Here is a 21,727-nt window from a genome sequence, read left to right as displayed (position 1 = left end):
ATGATTTTAGGTTGTAGAAATACTTACTGAATGTGCTATGCTGCATTAGAAAGCATCTTGGAGGAAGATCCCCATCTAGTCTAAATCGAACATTGTAACATTAACATCGTCTTACAATAGAAAGAAATAGTCCAGTGAGACTTATTAGTTATGCTTAATCTGGTGTTGGCCAGGAACTGGCTCTCTGGCCCTGTGCCAAGAGGAAAATGGATACCTTTGATACTGTAATTGGAGGAGAAAAGAGGATCTCATCCCTCTGTGGACGTCCACACACACACACACACACACACACACACACACACACACACACACACACACACACACACACACACACACACACACAGAGTAATTACTCTTAAGTTGCAGGAGGTGCTGTAGTCTCAGGCAGAGAATTCTTACAGAAACCATAATAAACACACTTTTACCTGAACTGTAGCATCTTAATGAATCTGGCCATTTCAAATGGGTTATACTCAGTCTTTTAAACTTTTCGAAAGATATAACCTACCATTCAAAAGTTTGGGATCAGTTAGATTCCTTAATATTTTTGAAAGTCTCTTATACTCACTAGGACTACATTTATTGCATTTATTTGTTCAAAATACAGCAAAAACAGTAATATTGTGAAATATTAAAATATTTTTTTTTCTATATTAATGTCATTGAAATGATAATTTATTCCTGCAATGCAAAGCTGAATTTTCAGTATCATTATACCAGTCTTCAGTGTCATTCTAATATGCTGATTTGCTGCTTAACATTTCTTTTTATTATCAGTGTTGAAAACAGTTTATTTTGTGGAAACCATGATACGTTTTTTTTTTTTCAAGATTCTTTGATAAATAGAAAGTCAAAAGAACAGAATTTATGTGAAATCGTAGCTGTTTGTAACATTATAAATGTCTTTACCTACCCTTTTGATCAAATGAATGTATTCTTGCTAAATAAAAGTGTTATTTCTTTCAAGGAAGTCTTACTGACCCCAAACTTTTGAGGAGAAGTGTAAAATCTGGGTAGTTCTTTGCCATTATCACTTTATCTAATTTTTTCTTTAATTTTATTTCCTATTTTTTTTTTTTTTTTTTTTGGAATCTTTGTGGTCAATGGCAAAAAAACTGAATTTTGTTTTAACATTTGGCAATTTGCAGTCTCCCTTCCAGTTTTGCTTTTTCATCAGTTTCATTTGGGTGTAATAATGAGAAATTCTTAAAAATGTAACTTTTGTGGTGAGTGGTGTAAAGAAAACAATACAGTTCTAAATTCCAAAATCGTGGACAATCTAGTTGGGCTCCAAATTAAAACCACCATGTTTTTGGTTCCCTGGGTCATTTGAAGCTCAGAGGACTTTCTAGACCAAACAGTTTGAAAGTTGCTAGCAGAACAGTATTTTTACAAGGTTGTTCACAATAAATAATGCACCGAAATACCAAGAACATCCACAATAGTGAATTTCCACTAGCCTTGCTATTTCAAGCTCTTTTTGCAAACAGCTTTTGATCTCTTGAGCACGACTACAAATAGCCATGATGCTTCAGACTTCCTCAAAAAGCCCATTTCAGAAGCATTTTAGGTGAATAAATGCACTCTTACCCTCAGGTGAGCACATAAACGTGCATTTTGTGTCGTTTCATACCCAGACAGCCTCTGCATAAGCTTGGTTAACCTTGTGAGCATGCAGTAATTACTTTTTTTCCAAAGGACAGATAATGGGGGTATTTTGTGTCATCCTAGCATTGCTTCCGTCACGGCTAATGTTTCTCAGTGTTACCTGCAGCGCAGGGTCGACACCAGCCCGAGGTTTCTGTTCAGTCTCGTGGGATCTATGATGCAGTTCTGCTGTCGGGTGTCTCTCCCAATTAACTCTCTGTTGAGAAAAGGTTTTAATCAAAGCCCTTTGATCAGATCTCTGCCGGTCTTGTTTCCTAAATGCACCAAGTCAAACTAATTAGGCTGTTAATCATGGTGATTTGTTCGCCGTCCTAAGCATTATAACATCTGAGTGTATATAACTGCTTTTTATAAACATTTTATCAGTGTAACTTCGATATGGGACACAGAGGCTTTACAAATTTTTACATGTTCTTAAATGTTGCTCCTGCATCTAATGGATCTGGTTGTTACGTTAACATGAAGTATATTTGATGTCCTGGAAGCTATCTGTGTTTTTTCAGAACCATCAGGGGTTAAAGAAAAATCACAGTGCAGCATTCTTGGCTTTTAAAGCCTTTTATAGCTGTGTGCGTGTATTGGAGATTGAACCACAACACTCAGAATTGCCTCGTATGTGGCTCCCTCACAAACACGCACACATACACGCTCTCAAAAACCAATCTTCTCAAGTGAAGTGCAATAGATCCAGAACTCCTGTAGAAAAACAAAATAGACTGGATGGAAATTGCAAGTGGTACTTCCCCATACTCAGTCTACAATAAATGTCATAAAATATGGCATTTATTTGTTTTCTTTCTGGATAATATTGTGAAAGCTTGACCAGTGCCTGTAAGTCAACATTACACAAAAAATGGGTCATATATATATATATATATATATATATGTGTGTGTGTGTGTGTGTGTGTGTGTGTGTGTGTGTGTGTGTGTGTGTGTGTGTGTGTGTGCATACATACAATTATATAACTAGGAAGTTTTACCCACATTTGCAGACACTATTGACATCAGCCAGCAGGGGGTGTTTTAAACTTGCATTATATAGACTATAGATAACAAATTACTGAAATGTAAAAAATGCAGAATAATTAAGATGTTGTAAATTAAAAGTGCCCCCCCCCCCAATAAGTATTAATTATATTGTTTTAATGTGTTATTATTAATATTTATTATTATTATTACTATTATTAAAAATATATAAAATAATATATAAAAACAAAAAACAAAGCTCAGACAGATTACATCGAATATATTAAATATTTATTGTGGAAGCAAAGTGAGACTGCTAGGTGCAAGGATGATTTGACTCAATATATGAAGCTTTTTCATGATTTATCTCTATCGCTTTTCAGAAATAATCAATCTCTACTCCTAAAGCAATTCAAAGTTGTAGAGCCACTGAAGAACGAGTTTATTTGAGTAACTCGTGCAACCCCACAGCAGGGGAGTGAAGGGAGTGACAGGCACTTTGATTGACAGCAGATTATAAATCCATGTAATGACTTGGGAGTCCTGCTCCACTTCTCTGTAATGTGGCAGGTGATGGGAGGAGACGGTAGACTGCTGAGTTGGTATTTCTCACAGCTGACCTAAACATTTTCCAAGCCCTCTCTCTCTCTGCTTTCGTCTCCGGCAAATCTCACTGCAAGAGAACAAATGCTGCAATCCTGAGTGCATATGCAGACATAAATCTGTTTTCAGAACATTTTTTTTTACTCTGCCTTAAAGAGTAAGGACCTTATATTGAGATGACCATATCCTCCCTCTAGATAAACATTTGTCAGCCTGAAGTGATGCATACTGGTAAAATGAAAGCCATTAATAAGTTGGCCTAATAGTTAAATATAAAATGGTCATGTAATTCCAAGCCAGCATGGTGCTAATTTTTTTAAATAGAATTCAGCAAATTGCAATGTGAAATTCTGGAAAAGTTCACTTTAGCTGGTAAACACCTTGAAATCACCATTGGTCCGTGGCAATTATGGAATAGGTAGGTGTGGTCTGAGACTCCACCTTCTTTGACATGGAAATCTTCTCTGTATAATTTCTTCTGTTCAGTCCACTGAGGTCAGAAATGAGTGAAAACGTGAACTAACTGGAGAGCTGCTTTATAGTAGAACTGAAGTTGTAATTCTAATTAAAAGTGACACTGACACTCTTTTTTTCATATTTCGCACTGTAAAGCTGTTTGCTTTAAAGCAATCCACTGTATAAAGTGCTATATAAAAAAACGTGTCACGACTTGACTAGAGTGCGAATTGCAGAGCTCATGCAAGCATATCCACATCGCTATTATCAAATGCTTTCTTAAGTGCTGCTTTCTCACCCCTGTCATTTTTGTCGGTTTGGTTTTGTTATTGAGTGGAAAGTGCCCAGCACATATTTACATATAAATCAAAATGGATCGATGTTCACTAACAAAGCTGCATTGGTATTTCAAACTACATTTTACCCCTAAGCAAAGAATGAAAAAGAACTTTGCCACAGCCTTAAGTATTCATCTAGGAGGTATTGAAAGCAGTTTAGTGTCCAAATGGTGCACTGAACTCGTTTATTTCAAAAGAACAAGTAAAATCCCCCTTTTCAATATCTGGTCCCTTTAATGCTCTGCTTAAACTGCTGGTCCTTGCAGTTTCATTATGATGGGACATTTATGGGACAAAAGGGACACCACAGAATAAATTGGCCTGCATGTGTCTCGCTTAATGTTAAAGCTGTATCCTCAGCACCTCACAGCCTCTAGCTCAGGTACTTTGACAGAGGAGTCCCTGGAGTCTCATTTGTGTTGAAGTGTGCAGCTGACATTTCAAACAGTCCTGGTACGCTGTCTTTACATCAGGCATACACTGAGGAAAAAATGACTTTAACTGGCACTCGAGCTTCCTTTAATCTTTGAACAACGAAGAACCAGTTGAGGCCGGCCAGTCAGAAGGTATATCATCCCTTGAAAAGACATTTAATGAGAATAAGTTTTTGCAAACTCACCCTAGTTAGATGTTCTGTCTTCATGAATGTGTAACTAGTGATAGCAGTGATGATTTCCTTTTGAAGAACTTATTTTTAGAAAATGAGAAGGTATAGTTTCATTTTTGTGTTCTCTCAAGGTCATTTTGGATTAAAAATCCAGGTCTCAGCAAAAGATGATCAGCAGTCAGTTCTGCTTCTAAACATCTAGTTCTAACCCTGCCACCTTATACTTTCCCAGGTGAGCCTGATTAGTTTGTCTGGGGCGAATCGAAACTAAACTCTGCAGGAAACCCGTGCCACAGTGGACACCGTCCATTCTCACCCAAAGACCCCTCACCCCGTCTGTGAGCGTCTGTGAAGGCATCTGTTTATGGGTATCAGTCAGGGAGCCATTTCCGCCACCGGTGGGAACCTGCTTCTAAAAATATCCTGTCATGGCCGGAGGTGCCAAGATAATAAGAGGATGAGAGCAGTGATTTGTTGTAGATGGTATGGGGGATATCTGGAATGATTTGCTGTCAGTTGTCCTTTAGGCCAGTGTTTGTGGGCTGCTTGTGTCAGCTGTAAATTCAGGTTTTGGTATTATTGGGTTATTTATTTAAAAAAATATTTTTTCTGTAAAGATTCATTAAATTAATTAAAAGTGACCGTAAGGACATTTATAATGTTACAGAAATGCTGTTATTTCGAACTGGAAAAAAGAATTACTGTTTTCACAAAAATTAAATAACACATCTGTTTTCAACATTCATAATAATAATAATAACCAAAATAAGTATAATAATAATAATAATAGTAAGTGTTTCTTTAGCACCAAATCATCATATTAGAATGATTTCTGATGTGACACTGAAGACTGTAGAAATGGAATCTATAATGTATATTCTGCAAGTAATGTTATGGACCCTTTTCACAAGACTGTGATGACGTGTTTAACGGTCATTAGCATCGTAAATCCTCGAAAGTTTTTCACATTTGTATTTTTTTTTAAATGTACAGTATGTACATTTATAACACTATTCTTTGTATTATATCGCCTTCGCATCAAATTACAAAAAAAAATAGTTAACACTAATGCGAGGGTGTTTCTAATGCAGCGTCTATGGGAGGGACGGTAAATTTAATCGTTCTCTCTTCTGACTGCCGTTATCAGTTTTTTTCCTTTTATTGAAAGTCATGAAAACACTAGCATGGAGTTTTTCTTTTCCTATTTAAGGAAATGGGAATACAAAAAAATTTTATTTGTGGTACTCTCCCATTCACTGCTCTTCAAGTTAACCCAACTATTACGACTTCCGCTGCTGAGAAACCCGGAAATATGAAAAGGGTCAATTAATGATCCTTCTTTTCTTTGTGTGTGTGTGTGTGTGTAATTTTTCTTCAACAATGGTCACTTTCAGCCCTATGGGGTTTTAGAAAGCAAACTCTCTTAAAAGAATTTATCAAATTACAGCTTGATTGGAATTTATGCACAATAAAAAAAATGTAATTTGTTAGAGTTTAATATATTTAAACAGTATATAATTTAATAATTCATGTTTTTTTATAATAATTTATGGATTTATAAAATTGAAGTTATATTTGGACTAGGGATATCCATATTTTATTTTATTACATTTGCATTTTATTATTTTATTATTTTACATTTTAATACATTATACTGAAAAATAATGAGGAACCACAATGTTGTGATTTTTCCAATAAACTTGAGTTTAAAGAATATCACCACATCATTTTTGAATCATCCAAACATAAATCGCCCAAATGTAGCTTATTTTATTTGTCATGTCCAAATATCAAAATCAAATCTGCTGTACTATAAACTCCCTGATGTTCACATATAGCATCAGCTGGCACACTGCATAGATCCCCACTAAGTATGCTCATAAAAATGACATTTATAACCCATTCACAAAACATCTCCATTGCTTAATAGCATTTTCCAGCACCAGGATACTTAGAACAACAGGCTGAGTTTGATGTCCCAGTAGAGTGGGCTGAAGAGGTGTATCCATGCACACAGTGACCTGCATGGCAGCGGCAGCGAGAGCCACTCCCCTGTGTGCAGGGCAGGCAGGCGGACTATCAAGCATCCCCTCTCTCTCTCTCGCTCTGCGGCTTGTGCTAACGGATGAACAAACGCAAGGGGTGGGGGGAAAACAGACTGAGCGGAGTGCAGAGAAGATGAGAAGAGAGAGGAGGACCATGACTAGCATAACCCGCGCTCTCCCTCGTTTACTTTCAGACACCGGGCAGAAAAAGTGTGCGCTGGAGAGGAAAGATGTGCGGAGGATATCCTTCCAGAGGCCCAAAGGCACCATGGAGTATGTGGTGAGTAGTACATGTTGTTTGTCTGATCCAGGTGGCTCTGTTTACATAATGCACCCACGTGTGTTTGTGTGCTTGACTAAGGATGAATGTGTGTACACAAAGCCGCATGTATGTAATTATGTTTGGGATGGAAATGTGAGCATGCACATCAGGTGTGATTCATTCACGCGGCACGGCTGTTATTATGTGCTGCCGGAGTGACTTTAATTGCTGTTGTTGGTGGTAGTTTACCTGCTGTCTTTTTGCAGCAGTGAAGCAAGGTAAATATGTGAATGTGTAATAAAATGACTTAATCGATTTGAGAAAGAGGGAGAGAAAGAGAGAGAGTGTTATATGCTCTTGAGATGACCTCAAATCAGGTAGTGATTTTCTCCATGGTAACAGTGGAGATGCTGCGAGAGGGAGGCGGGGACGAGGTGGTGGCTGACTTGTGCTTCTGTCAGCTGGCTACCTTTTAGCTAAATATTTAACTGTGTGGAATAGAGCTTTGTTCAGAAAGTCTGTGTGTGTATATATACAGCACATCTTTTATTAAAGTTTTTAAATTTTTTAATTTTGTGTATATGTAATCCATTTTGTTTTTTATTTGTTATTTTTTCATTTCGTAGTTTATTTTTGTACATGTAGTTTATAATTTTTTTTCTCTCAATTATAGCATTAATCTAATATTGGAATTAGATAATATCAGGACAGTGTTAATTTACTATTAAATTTTGTATAACTGTTTTGAATTAGTTTTGAAATGAATTAAATATTACTATTTAGATTTAATTTATTTTTACTTCAGTTTAAGTTTAGTTTGATTTTATTTTATTTATTTCCAGTTAGTAATTTTAGTGCTTCAATTTAAAATTATTTCAGTTAGTAGTATAATTGTTATAATATGATATCAATATCAAGAAGTAGATTTTTGCATTTTCTGGTGAAAAAAAATGTGAGTTGTACTCTTGCAAATCTAGCAGCTATGATGGTAAGAGGAGTTGAGTGTGTTTGCCATGAAGTGTTGCTATGTAGTTGCTTAGTTGTACTGGGTGGTTGCTAGGTGAGTGCTTACTGGTCCGGGTCAAAAGAGTCTACTACAAATTTCGTATGATGTTCTCTATGAAATTCTCTCAGGTTTGGGTCCAGTCTGATATTCTTTTTATTCATTTTATCATCCAGCAGGGGAAAACTGAGTCTGGTCACTTAAAATGATTTGTGTCTGTTGCACAAATGGTGCAGGATGAGGTGCATACCAAATTTTAATACTTGGGTTTGGGTTATCGATTTTTTTGCCTTTTCTATATTCCCTGATCACTGAGAAAGTTTATTGAAACTACTACAAAGGCATTACAAAGAATTTCCCGAAGGTTTTTTGTAGGTAGTGCTGTTGGTGTTTTGTAACCAAGCCCCCACCTTTCTCTTTCTTATTGTCAGTGTTGTGAAACCGTACACTTTCCCTTCTGTAATTCCACACCCTAATATCCGCACTAACCAATCATAGTGATTTGTGGCCCTGTGATCACAGAGATTGATGGGCTTAATCAATCAATGCTTTTACAGCTACACAACAATTGTACTTTATTGCTAAGGTTGTGGTGAGATTCATGTACCATTCCATAACCAATAATGGAAGTGGGATCCATCTATCTGTCTGTCTGTCTGTCTGTCTTGTATGTATTGTGCAAAATTCTTAGGCCACTAGTAATTTCACCAACAACAACAACAAAAAAAAAATTAGTTCTATCTTCTGCTGTAGTGTGTAAGTAGGAAATATCAGTTTACATTAACAAACAATTTATTTTCCAATTAATTGTAATGATTAACTAAAATTCAAGAAACCTGCCTACAAAGCTAGAGTACTGTGAACAGTTTTAGGCGCTTGTGTAAAAGTGCTGTAAAGTGAGGATGCTTTCAAAAATAATGTCATAAATAGATTTTATTTATCAATTAAATTCTATGAACTAAATCAAATCAATATTTGGTGTGAGCACCCTTTGTGTTTAAAACAGCTTTTGTCCTTGGTGGTATAGTTGCGCATAGTTTTTCAGGTAGCTTTTCAGGAAGGTTTCTTCAAGTGTCTTGGAGATGTTGCCACAGTTATTCTGGATTTAGTCTCAGTATTTCACGTAATCTCAGATGGACTGGATGATGGTGTATATATATACATGCACATATGCACCATGTTTGGTGAGCAGAAGAGACTTATTTCAGAGGCTTCAAAAATCGAATTATTCCAAACTTAAATGGTAGTGTGTTTGTGTATGTGTATTTATTTATAAAAAATATGTAAGTAATATTTAAGTATATTTATATAATAATATGCAGACATGTGTGAGACCGATCAGTAAACTCAGTGAAGGGTCCCTCTGAAGGATAAATTGAATGCAGACAGTGAGATGACCCTCAATTATTTATGTCTGGCTGCTGGACTGTAAGCGATACCCAATGAAAATCAATGATTTGGATCAGGTGACAGAGTGATCTGGTGATCTGAGACCCTGTCACCTAGGGATTTATCAAAATGTACGCACGTCACATCTTGCAACTGCAACAAGCCACAAGAAGATGAATTCCTCATTGTTATCATTGCAGTAAACACATGTATGCGTCATGCAATCTAAATGTGCTTCCATTTGTTAGTCGCATTGGATAAAAGCATCTGCTAAATGTCTTAAAATAATGACTCAATTCAGTTTTCATAGTTCAATTTCTATAGATGTTTCCATAATGTTTCATCAATTATGTGCCAAACATCCTTTGTGGCTTGAAGATGGGTTTGTTTTTATTTGGTGAGGTTGGTTTTTGGTGTGTTTTAAGATTTTCAGGTGGCTCAGTACATCTCTCTGTGTGCTCTTCTGTATGTTTAACTTGACATTTAGAGATTTAGAAATACTTGAATCCAATTTGTGAAGTAGACAATCATCAGATATTGTATCCTGAAGGTTAGCGCTTTGATATGAAGCCAGATCAGTCACAAAAATAATACATTTACAAAACAAAATTCATAAATGCACAGCACAATTTACATTTACAAAATCTGATTCGTAAATTCAAAACACAATTCATAAATACACAAGTAAAAGCATAAATATTTCCCCAAATGCATCTTACTTAAATAAATGTAAAATGTTTACACAAATATGATGGATGGAACCAGGATGAAAACCAGGCTCAACGAGTGAGTAAAGTCGTTTTTTAATCTGATGGCATTTTCTTATGATTTTAGCTGGTCACGATGGTAACTTTAGAAACTACTCTCTACAAACCATATTTAAAATTACTCAGTTTATCGTCGAAATCGTTGTTTTTTTTATTGTTGTTTTGACTCCCTTTGGTGGTGGTAGCTGTTTTTAATGCCTGAAGTTACTGCAAACCTGATACTACTACTATTAACTTACAACAGAACACATTACATAATTGTTGTTATTAAATGAAATATCTGGACCTTTAACACTTATTTAATAACATTACAGATTGATCTGAATAAACAGGGTATGTGCAACTTTGGTGTATAAGACAGCAGGCTAACCGGGTAGCTTTATTTTGTGTGAACGATATAAATCATAATGTGATTTTTGTAGAAATTATAATCAGGTGTTAAAAAAAAAAAGAAGAGTACCCATTAAATTTCTGTACATCAAGGGATCATGGAATAATACACAGTACAAGTCCAGCGTTGAGCTTCTTGAGTCTGTTCAGTAAGGAGGGCTTTGATTGGTGGATTAAAAGCTCACCGTGATTGGCTGAATGGAGCATCCTCCAAAAAAAGATGTTTATGAATCTTAAAGGGATAGTTCACCCAAAAATGAAAATTATGTCATTAATGACTCACCCTCATGTCGGTCCAAACCCGTAAGACCTCCGTTCATCTTCGGAACACAGTATAAGATATTTTAGATTTAGTCCGAGAGCTTTCTGTCCCTCCATTGAGAATGTATGTACGGTATACTGTCCACGTCCAGAAAGGTAATAAAAAACATCTTCAAAGTAGTCCATGTGACATCAGAGGGTCCGTTAGAATTTTTTGAAGCATCGAAAATACATTTTGGTCCAAAAATATCAAAAACTACGACTTTATTCAGCATTGACTTCTCTCCAGGGTCTGTTATGAGCGCGTTCACAACACTGCAGTTTAGTGATATCCGGTTTGCAAACGAATCACTCGATGTAACCGGATCTTCTTGAACCAGTTCACCAAATCGAACTGAATTGTTTGAAATCGTTAACTTTTTTAACATGGCTGACACTCCCTCTGAGTTCAAATAAACCAATATCCCGGAGTAATTCATTTACTCAAACAGTACACTGACTGAACTGCTGTGAAGAGAGAACTGAAGATGAACACCGAGCCGAGCCAGATAACGAACGAAACATTGACTCGTCCTTGAGTCAAGAACCGTTTCTGTCGGACGCGTCCGGTTCGAGAACCGAGGAGCTGATGATACTGCGCATGCGTGATTCAGACTGACACACAGCGCGTCTGAACCGAACTGGTTCTTTTGGTGATTGATTCTGAACTGATTCTGTGCTAATGTTATGAGCGCGGCTAAACCGAAGGCTTCAATCAAGGGCAATCATCGCCAATGAAGTCATTACGTCGAGCGCAAAAGATCTGGTGAACCGTTTTCGGCAACCGGTTTATTTAATCAAACTGTCCGAAATAACCGGTTCGCGGAAAAGAACAGAACTTCCCATCACTACGGTGATCCGAAAAACCGATGCAACCGGTTCTTGACTCGAGAACGAGTCAATGTTTCGTTCGTTATCTGGCTCGGTCATCAGTTCAGTCAGTGTACTGTTTGAGTAAATGAATTACTCCGGGATATTGATTTATTTGAACTCAGAGGGAGTGTCAGCCATGTTAAAAAAGTTAACAGCTTAAGTCATTTGTGGATTAATGCTTATTGTTGACGCAAACCGTTTCAAACGATTCAGTTCGATTTGGTGAACTGTTTCAAGAAGATCCGGTTACATCGAGTGATTCGTTCGCGAACCGGATATCACTAAAACTGCAGTGCTGTGAACGCGCACATAACAGACCCGGGAGAGAAGTCAATGCTGAATAAAGTCGTAGTTTTTGATATTTTTGGACCAAAATGTATTTTCGATGCTTCAAAAAAATTCTAACGGACCCTCTGATGTCACATGGACTACTTTGAAGATGTTTTTTATTACCTTTCTGGACGTGGACAGTATACCGTACATACATTCTAAATGGAGGGACAGAAAGCTCTCGGACTAAATCTAAAATATCTTATACTGTGTTCCGAAGATGAACGGAGGTCTCACGGGTTTGGAACAACATGAGGGTGAGTCATTAATGACATAATTTTCATTTTTGGGTGAACTATCCCTTTAACCTGTCAGGAAGGCCTCAAAAATACCGCACACAAATTCAAAGCAGTCCATGCACGTGTGACGATTTGCAAATGCAGATTCAATGATCCATAAATACATGTAACATCATTCATAAATGTGTGATGGAAATTAATTCAAATTAAATTTATTTAGGTAAGATGCATTTGGGGAAATATTTATGCTTTTACTTGTGTATTTATGAATTGTGTTTTGAATTTACGAATTGGATTTTGTAAATGTAAATTGTGCTGTGCATTTATGAATTTTGTTTTGAGGCTGACCTGGCTCCATACTCTGGCTTTAGCCGCAAACAAACAATGTGATGTTTGAAAGATACTGACTTTAACGCCTAGAGAGTTTTTGATTATATAAAAACTGTTTAATTTAGGTTTAATGGACAAAATCACACAAAAGGGGGATTTAAACTGTTTTGTATCATGGGTTTGAACTTGACGGTTACATTTTTGTGTCTTTTATATATGATACATATGATTACATATTATCATGAAACACTGGATGAATGTAGCAATTATAAAAAACCCCACTATATTTTCTCTCAATATTGCAAGTTTTTTAGATTCAAATGGAGACAAAAAGGAACTGTCATTTTATGTTACATATGGACATCTGTGAAAAATATATTGGTTGGTTTTCAGGGCCTTGGTTTTCTATATGCAGAGACTATTGGTTATTTCATTCTCCTTTATTTTTTCTTCATCACTCCGATTTTGATTTTTAAAATGTCATTTAAATTTTTTTTATTTTAATTGAATTTTATTTAATTTTATTTATTAAAAATGAAATGATTATTTTATTTATCTGTCAGCCAGTGAAGACATTTATAAAATGTGTTTCACCAACTAAAACATCTTTGGAAGTCAGAAATCAAAGTGTTAAGATTACTAGACATCTCAAAATTGAAAAATTTAAAATTTAGCAATTTTAATATGCAATCTCTGCAACATTTCACAGTATTGTTTATGTTTACGTAATTTTAGATGATGCATTCTGTTACAGGTGAACATCTCATAAAATGCATTGGTTGGTTTTCACAAGGGCCTTGTTTTGCTGTTCCAACAGATTCAAATGCTTTGTCAGCCCTGTTGCTTGAAAGCTGATGTCTTCATTTTAGAACTTTTTGTTTTTAGCCAGCGAAACAATATCTGACTTTTCTTTTGTGTGCCTCAACTCTAGGTGGAGTCCCGGGACACAATCAACAGCATCGCGTTGAAGTTTGACACGACTCCCAATGAGCTCGTCCAACTCAACAAACTATTCTCTCGCGCTGTGGTCGCTGGCAAGGTACTCTATGGTGTTGTAATCTTTAGAGCAGATGGTCTCTATGTCCAGCTGAACTCTCTTCCAGCCAATTGCTTTTCCCAGAGATTAGTGTAATAAAGGGTAAGGTAAAAAATATGCCTTCATAAGTAGCAGATTCATCGTGGTGCCTCTTAAGTTTACTGTAACATTAATGAGCAGAGATATCATGATCCTCGGGGTAAGAACTGGGACCATTATAACAAGGAAAAAGTCCTCTGGAAAGAACGGTGGCTTTTGTAGAAGAATGCTTTATGCTTTTCAGTATTTTTTTGTGTGATGTGTGTTTGAACAATTCATTTAGAGCTGTTTTATTCTTACAGCGCACAACAGTTGTTTGTTAAGAGGTGTGAAGAAAGCAGAGAAATATAACCAAGCTTAGGACAAAGTAGGTGCTATAAAAAACAAGCCAGTCTTTTGCATAAACTTTGTGATGAGCCATTACAAATATATTATATTAATATATTAATAGATATAACTATTGTGTTTATAGCAGCAAACTTGTAAGAATCAAATTGTTTTTTTGCTCAAATGAAAATCTTGCCTAGAGACTGTTTCATTCTGCGTAGTCTTTATGCCTTTATCATCCCAATATATTATTTTAATTTTATGTCATTTAATTTAATTTATTTATTTCAAAAACTACAGATCTATCAGTCATTCAGCCCATTTATGAACAGAAACAGATTTTTTTTTTTTTTTTTTTTTTTTTATATTAACTAGATCCCACCTGAAAATTGAAAGGATTTATTATGTCAAACAATTTTGGATTTTTTTAATCATGTAGAATTTATCAATGTAAATTTTAAATATGCAAGTGGGAATCACTGAAATATTTCCCAAAAATATATGGTAATTTTTTCGCTTTTGTAAGCTGTGGCATTTGCTGTTTGCATGTGAGATGATATGAATATATCAATTCTGTGTGTGTCTTGCTCTTTAGGTTCTGTATGTCCCTGATCCGGAATACATCTCCAGTGCGGAGAGCTCTCCCTCACTCAGTCCCATCAGCCCCCTCTCCCCCACCTCTTCAGAGGCTGATCTGGAGAAGGCCACCACAGTAAGTGTCATCTCAATCTTCATCCAAAGCTTCCAGGGGGATCATACAGTATATAGTGAGAGGACAGGGTTACGTTTGTCCTTCATCATTGTTTTAAATTCAAATATGGATTTTGGATGTCAAGGTCTGATCATTTTCAGATGTTACTCAAGCCAGAAGAATTGTGGTATAATATGTACAGCCACATGCTTTTTGTCTCATGAGCATGCATAATTTTCATTTAGCTTTTCATTGTGAAGTTTTGAAGTCCAAAAATACTGAAGTTCTGTAATCTTTTAGCTCATTGTGATGTATAAGCATATTTTTCCAAGTTTTGGAACAAGGATGGAGAAATTCAATAATCGATGTAATAAGTTGGTTTTCATTAAGGGCCGCTCAGTATAATATGAAGACTTATTCAGCTAAAAAAACAGCAAGTTATTAAGTTAAACGGCTTGGAACGTGATTTCACACTAATTCAGTCTATGTCTTGATTTATTCAGTAGACTATGTAAAGTGCAAGAGAGTTTCTATACTATCACTTTGCATAGCTTGCATTTTTACATTGATTCAATTATTTTCCATTTATTTTAACCAGCTTTTTAATTTGTAGTCGCCGAGCTGAACCTGTACAATTAAATTGGGCAAGAGATCCAAATCAGTGTCCAAACTCCTATACATCCAGACCTGCTTGGATCAATATAAGTGTAATATATATATATATATATATATACAAACCCGATTCCAAAAAAGTTGGGACACTGTACAAATTGTGAGTAAAAAAAGGAAGGGAATAATTTACAAATCTCATAAACTTACATTTTATTAACAATAGAATATAGATAACATATCAAATGTTGAAAGTGAGACATTTTGAAATGTCATGCCAAATATTGGCTCATTTTGGATTTCATGAGAGCTACACATTCTAAAAAAGTTGGAACAGGTAGCAATAAGAGGGCGGAAAAGTTAAATGTACATATAAGGAACAGCTGGAGGACCAATTTGCAACTTATTAGATCAATTGGCAACATGATTGGGTAAAAAGAGCCTCTCAGAGTGGCAGTGTCTCTCAGAAGTCAAGATGGGCAGAGGATCACCAATTCCCCCAAATGCTGTGTGAAAAATAGTGAAGCAATATCTGAAAGGAGTTTCTCAGAGAAAAATTGCAAAGAGTTTGAAGTTATCATCATCTACAGTGCATAATATCATCCAAAGATTCAGAGAATCTGGAACAATCTCTGTGCGTAAGGGTCAAGGCCAGAAAACCATACTGGATGACCGTGATCTTCGGGCCCTTAGACGGCACTGCATCACATACAGGAATGCTACTGTAATGGAAATCACAACATGGGCTCAGGAATGCTTCCAGAAAACATTGTCGGTGAACACAATCCACCGTGCCATTCGCCGTTGCCAGCTAAAACTCTATAGGTAAAAAAAAAAGCCATATCTAAACATGATCCAGAAGTGCATGCGTTTTCTCTGGGCCAAGGCTCATTTAAAATGGACTGTGGCAAAGTGGAAAACTGTTCTGTGGTCAGACGAATCAAAATTTGAAGTTCTTTTTGGAAAACTGAGATGCCATGTCATCCAGACTAAAGAGGACAACCCAAGTTGTTATCAGCGCTCCGTTCAGAAGCCTGCATCTCTAATGGTATGGGGTTGCATGAGTGCGTGTGGCATGGGCAGCTTACACATCTGGAAAGGCACCATCAATGCTGAAAGGTATATCCAAGTTCTAGAACAACATATGCTCCCATCCAGACGTCGTCTCTTTCAGAGAAGACCTTGCATTTTCCAACATGACAATGCCAGACCACATACTGCATCAATTACAACATCATGGCTGTGTAGAAGAAGGATCCAGGTACTGAAATGGCCAGCCTGCAGTCCAGATCTTTCACCCATAGAAAACATTTTGCGCATCATAAAGATGAAGGGCCCTATTTTAACGATCTAAACGCAAAGTGTAAAGCGCACGGCCCAGGTGCACTCAGGGCGTGTCCAAATCCACTTTTGATATTTTAATGACGGAAAAACGGTTGGCACGCCCGGGCGCATGGTCTAAACGGGTTGTCCCTATTCTCTTAATGAGTAATGGGTGTTTTTTGGGCGTAACGTGCAATAAACCAATCAGAGTCTCATCTTCCAGTCCCTTTAAGAGCCAGTTGCGCTCGTGCCATGACAGATTTGCTATTTACATAGCGGAATTTGGCAAGCGCAAAGACAGAACGCGTCTCCGAGATGAAATGGAGCTGCTCGTGTGCGAGCAAATAGATAGCCTAATTCTGATACATGCGATTACTATCCATTATGACATGTAGGCATTTTTATATTTAATTAGTCTACAAAAAATTCTTGTGCATTGCAATCCTTTAATTTTTAATATTTGGCATGTTTGTGTGCTGCTGTGCGTCCCTGTGTTTAATAAGCAGCGTGTACGCACATTGTGGACCCGCCTATACTAACACGCTCTTTAAATAACAAAGAAAAAACATTGTGCCAGACTTTAGATCAGGTTTGAGTTGGTCTATGGCGCAGTCTATTTTCAGCTCCTTAAAATAGCAATGCACCAGCAATGCGCCTGAACACACCCCTTTTTTAGACCAGCACGCCCGTGGGCGCACAAATGGGCGCAAATGCATTTGCTAATTAAACGACGTGGCGCTGGACGAGAAAATGCGAATGGCGCCGGACTGAAACTAGCAAACACACTTGCGCTGCGTCTTGCATCACATTGCGCCGGGTGTATGATAGGGCCCGAAGATTCGATAAAGAAGACCTAAGACAGTTGAGCAACTAGAAGCCTGTATTAGACAAGAATGGGACAACATTCCTATTCCTAAACTTGAGCAACTTGTCTCCTCAGTCCCCAGACGTTTGCAGACTGTTATAAAAAGAAGAGGGGATGCCACACAGTGGTAAACATGGTCTTGTCCCAACTTTTTTGAGATGTGTTGATGCCATGAAATTTAAAATCAACTTATTTTTCCCTTAAAATTATTCATTTTTAAACATTTGATATGTCATCTATGTTGTATTCTAAATAAAATATTGCAATTTGAAACTTCCACATCATTGCATTCTGTTTTTATTCACAATTTGTACAGTGTAACAACTTTTATTTATTTGTGTTACAATTTTCATTAAAATTCAACTTGAAGTGATTAGAGGAGATCCTGCTTTTTTGTTTTATTTTGCCTTTTTTGTCTTATTTTAGATTATTATTTTATCTTTTTTTGTTTGGGGGTATTTTTGTCTCATTTTGCCTTATTTTTCGGTTTGTATTTTTATTTTGTCTTATGTTCTTATTTTGTCTTGTTTTATTTAGTTAGTTATTTATTTATTTATTTTTGTTTTGTGGTTTTGTTTGTTTTTGTTTTATTTTGCCTTATTTTTTGTCTTGTCTTGTTTTGTTTTCTTTTTCTTTTTTGTATTGTATTGTCTGTTTTATTTGGTCTCCTTTTGTTTTATTTTACCTTATTTTAATTTCTTTGTTAGGGTTTTTTCCTTTTCCACTTTTTTGCTGCCTGTATAGAATTATAGACATTAACTGTAATGCACAAGACTACTGTATATATTTGTGTGTTTTTTTGAAGCTTTAGTCCCCGTTAATTATAAATTAATAGAAAAAATAACCATCAAATTCTTAAGCATTTCTCCTTTTGTACTCCTGTACATATTTGGAATGTCATAAAGTTGAGTAAATGATGTGTCCACAATGGGGTGGCGATGAATTTCCCTTTTGGGTACAGCTGTTACTCTTTATGAGGCCAGAGATTCAAGTAATCGTTGTATTCAGACAAACTTCGTTCCTCCCAGCTATGTTTGTCCCATTGGTGATACTGGATGACAAATAAGAAGGAAGAAATCTGTGAAAGATCACCATGGCTACTTGTGAGCTCATCTATCCTTGTGTGTTTTACGAGTCTTATTTGTTTCCTGGACTGCCATTTTGAGGCTGCCAAATGGATTGTGTCATCTCTGTGGGATTAGTCTGTGTCCCTGTGTGTAGCTCCGGCTCCATATGGTCATGGATTTACTGGTCATGCTGCCCATTGCCAGAGATTCAGGGGTACAAGCTTGCATTTCCTTTTGAGTCATCAATGGATAAAGCATGCACATGCACCCTTGCACACGCTTGTACTAACTTCAGATGTATTCAGGTATCAACATGCATCTCACGAATAAGAATGCACACACATATACCTGTAATTTTAATAGCCTGGAGTATTGACTTTGTTACAGTACCATCACATTACATAAAAACACGCAAATGTTCATACAATATTCATGCTTCTCTTATGCGTTTCAGCATTTTGATTATACACGCACAGTGGAGTGCATCTAAACTGTACAGTCAGTCACAGCAGCCATAAATTTATATACTTGTCTACGGACTGTAAACATATAATATTAATGTGCTGGAAAAAACATGTCAAGCATTTAAGCTCAGCGTGGGTTCACCATTTTGCTACATTCTTGTCTGCCTTAATATTACACTACTGTTCAAATGTCTGGGGTAATGTTTCTTACTCCAGTCTCTTATCCTCACCAAGGTTGCATTTTCATAAAATAAATAAAATTGTGGAATATTACTATAATTTAAAATATGTTTTACAGTGTAATTTTTCAGCATCATTACTCTATTCTTTAGTGTCACATGATCCTTCCGAAATCATTCTAATATGCAGATTTGGTGCTCAAGAAGTATTATAATTATTATTATTATTATTATTGTTATTATCATCATATATACATATATATATATATATATATATATATATATATATATACATATACATATATATATACATATATACATATACATATATATTTACACATATACATAGATATTTACACATATACATAGATATTTACACATATACATATATATATACATATATCTTATTCTTGCATCACTTGCTTGATCACTCCAGTAAACAAACTGGTTTTCTTTGATTAGTATTAAATGAGTATAAGGTGTCTCAGTGTGTCCGTGTTTCACAGAGCTCTTTGTGTGAGAAGTTGGAATGCATCGAGTGAGGAGTCAACCATGTGTTCAGTATCTGAAAATGGGATTTTACTGTAACTCAAATCCAGGAGTTCCAGCTTGTTCACATTTCAGCTCAGGATTCTGCTGCAATGCATTTTGTAAATCTGAAAGTAACTTTTTATAATCATTAGATTTGTATTGGTGTGTCAGCACCAAGTGAGTTTCCTTTTTCTTGTCCTATAATGAGCTCTCACACACACAAATTCTGACAGTCACTCAACCTGTGCTACCTCATGTTAGGAAACCTGCCTCGGTCTCTTGGTTTCTGCCTGTCAGCTTTCTTACAGCAGAGAGCCCTCAAGGGATCTACCTTATGCCTTAATGGGTTGTTATTTCCAAGCCTCCTTGTTATGATGACTGTGTGTGTGTGTGTGTGTGTGTGTGTGTGTGTGTGGGTGTGAGTGTTAGAGGATGTATCATAAGCTCAGGGTCTGGCTGCATTCAGTGTGATGTGGCGAGGGCTACCACTGATTGAGCTGTTTCTCACTCAAACTTCATCTCAACAGGATTCAGATGGTGTCCGTCGGAGGCACAGCACCCCCGGCCCAGGCCATGGCCCCCCTCGGCCAGCCAGAGTGGTGTCATCCACCTCCGAGGAAGAAGAGGCGCTTACAGAAAAGTTCCTTAAAATGAACTGCAAATACATCTCGGATGGCAAGGTAAGTTTCAAGGGAGAGAAATTTCTGTGTAGAAAAAAGAAAAAACTGTTAGTCAGGTGCACAGATGTTTTCTAGTCGGGAAGTCATTTTTCCCATGTATTGGGATATTGTGTGTGTTTTTGTGGCAAAACTCGCGAACTTGTGCCATGAAAATATTTGAAAGATATATATACATACACACTGCCGTCCAAAAGACTTTTGTATTGTTACAACTTGAATAACAACAAACTTTCTATACATAAAAATAAAGTTTTCCAAAAACATATAACAATATAAAATATAAAGCAGCTGTTTTAAGTGGTCATAACATTGATAACAATAAAAAATGTTTTAAATAATATAGTACCATATAACAGTTACTTTAAATTGTAATGATATTTAACAATATTGCTGTTTTTACTGTATTTTGGATCAAATAAATGCAGCCTTGGTGAGCATGAAATTATAATAAAAAAAAAAACTATGATTAAAACACCTTACCGACCCCAATCTTTCAAAAATGTATGTACATGCACAAATGTATACATACAAATACATATATATATATATATATATATATATATATATATATATATTTATATATATATATATATTTATATTTTGTTTATATATTTATTATGTGTATTATATTCATGTATTATTCATTTCTGATCTAGCTTGGCATTGTGTTTTGCAAATTTCTAAATGAATTAAAGTTTAAATGATTAAATGTAAATAATTTACCTAATTTTCCGATTTATGTTTGTGGACTATATATTGTTACATTTGGATGGATGAAAATTATGATTACAAAGTCTAAACACATTTTCACGAATTTGTACAGTATTTTCTGAGCAATTTCCATGCTGACTTTTATTGTAGTATCACTGATTTTAGATTTAGCACAAGAAAAACAAAACCAAAAGCTGGTTGCATTTCGTGTCGATCTCTTCCTGCCTAAGTGGGCGTTTTGTGGCCAGAATAATCAATGTACAATAACAAGAACAATATGTTCTGTCTTTGCTGTGATAATCAAGTCTGGCCATGCTAGAGTAGTGTATAGTCCACTGATGTTTCATTGCCATCTACAGTACCTCGTCTGTTCTTTGTCTTTCAGGGTATAGTCAGTGGTGTTCTGTTGGTCACCCCAAACAACATCATGTTCGACCCTCATAAGTCAGACCAGCTGGTGCAGGAGCGAGGATGTGAGGAGTACGGGATCATGTGCCCGCTGGAGGAGGTGCAGTCTGCAGCCATGTGCAGGGAAATCACCGACATCAGGGTCCGAGAGCTTGTGCCACCGTAAGTTGCTTAACAGCCTGAAGTATTAAAGGGATAGTTCAACCAAAAATGAAAATGTTGTCATTTGCT

At 36.2% G+C, this 21,727-nt stretch overlaps 1 protein-coding gene across 1 annotated transcript in view; it reads left to right on the top strand.

The window, feature by feature from the left end:
• Positions 1–21,727, top strand: part of LOC109111975 (oxidation resistance protein 1-like) — a 49,989-nt gene that overhangs the window by 14,446 nt on the left and 13,816 nt on the right. The window contains exons 4-8 of the mRNA XM_042776327.1: positions 6,878–6,963; positions 13,498–13,605; positions 14,564–14,680; positions 20,225–20,377; positions 21,474–21,658. Of these exons, the coding sequence (XP_042632261.1) occupies positions 6,878–6,963; positions 13,498–13,605; positions 14,564–14,680; positions 20,225–20,377; positions 21,474–21,658 (649 nt within the window). The remainder of the gene's footprint in view (positions 1–6,877; positions 6,964–13,497; positions 13,606–14,563; positions 14,681–20,224; positions 20,378–21,473; positions 21,659–21,727) is intronic.

Source organism: Cyprinus carpio, chromosome A19 (assembly GCF_018340385.1).
Source record: "Cyprinus carpio isolate SPL01 chromosome A19, ASM1834038v1, whole genome shotgun sequence".
Classification (NCBI taxonomy): domain Eukaryota; kingdom Metazoa; phylum Chordata; class Actinopteri; order Cypriniformes; family Cyprinidae; genus Cyprinus; species Cyprinus carpio.
Note: the sequence above shows the minus strand (reverse complement) of the source record. Positions and strands in the feature narration are given on the sequence as shown.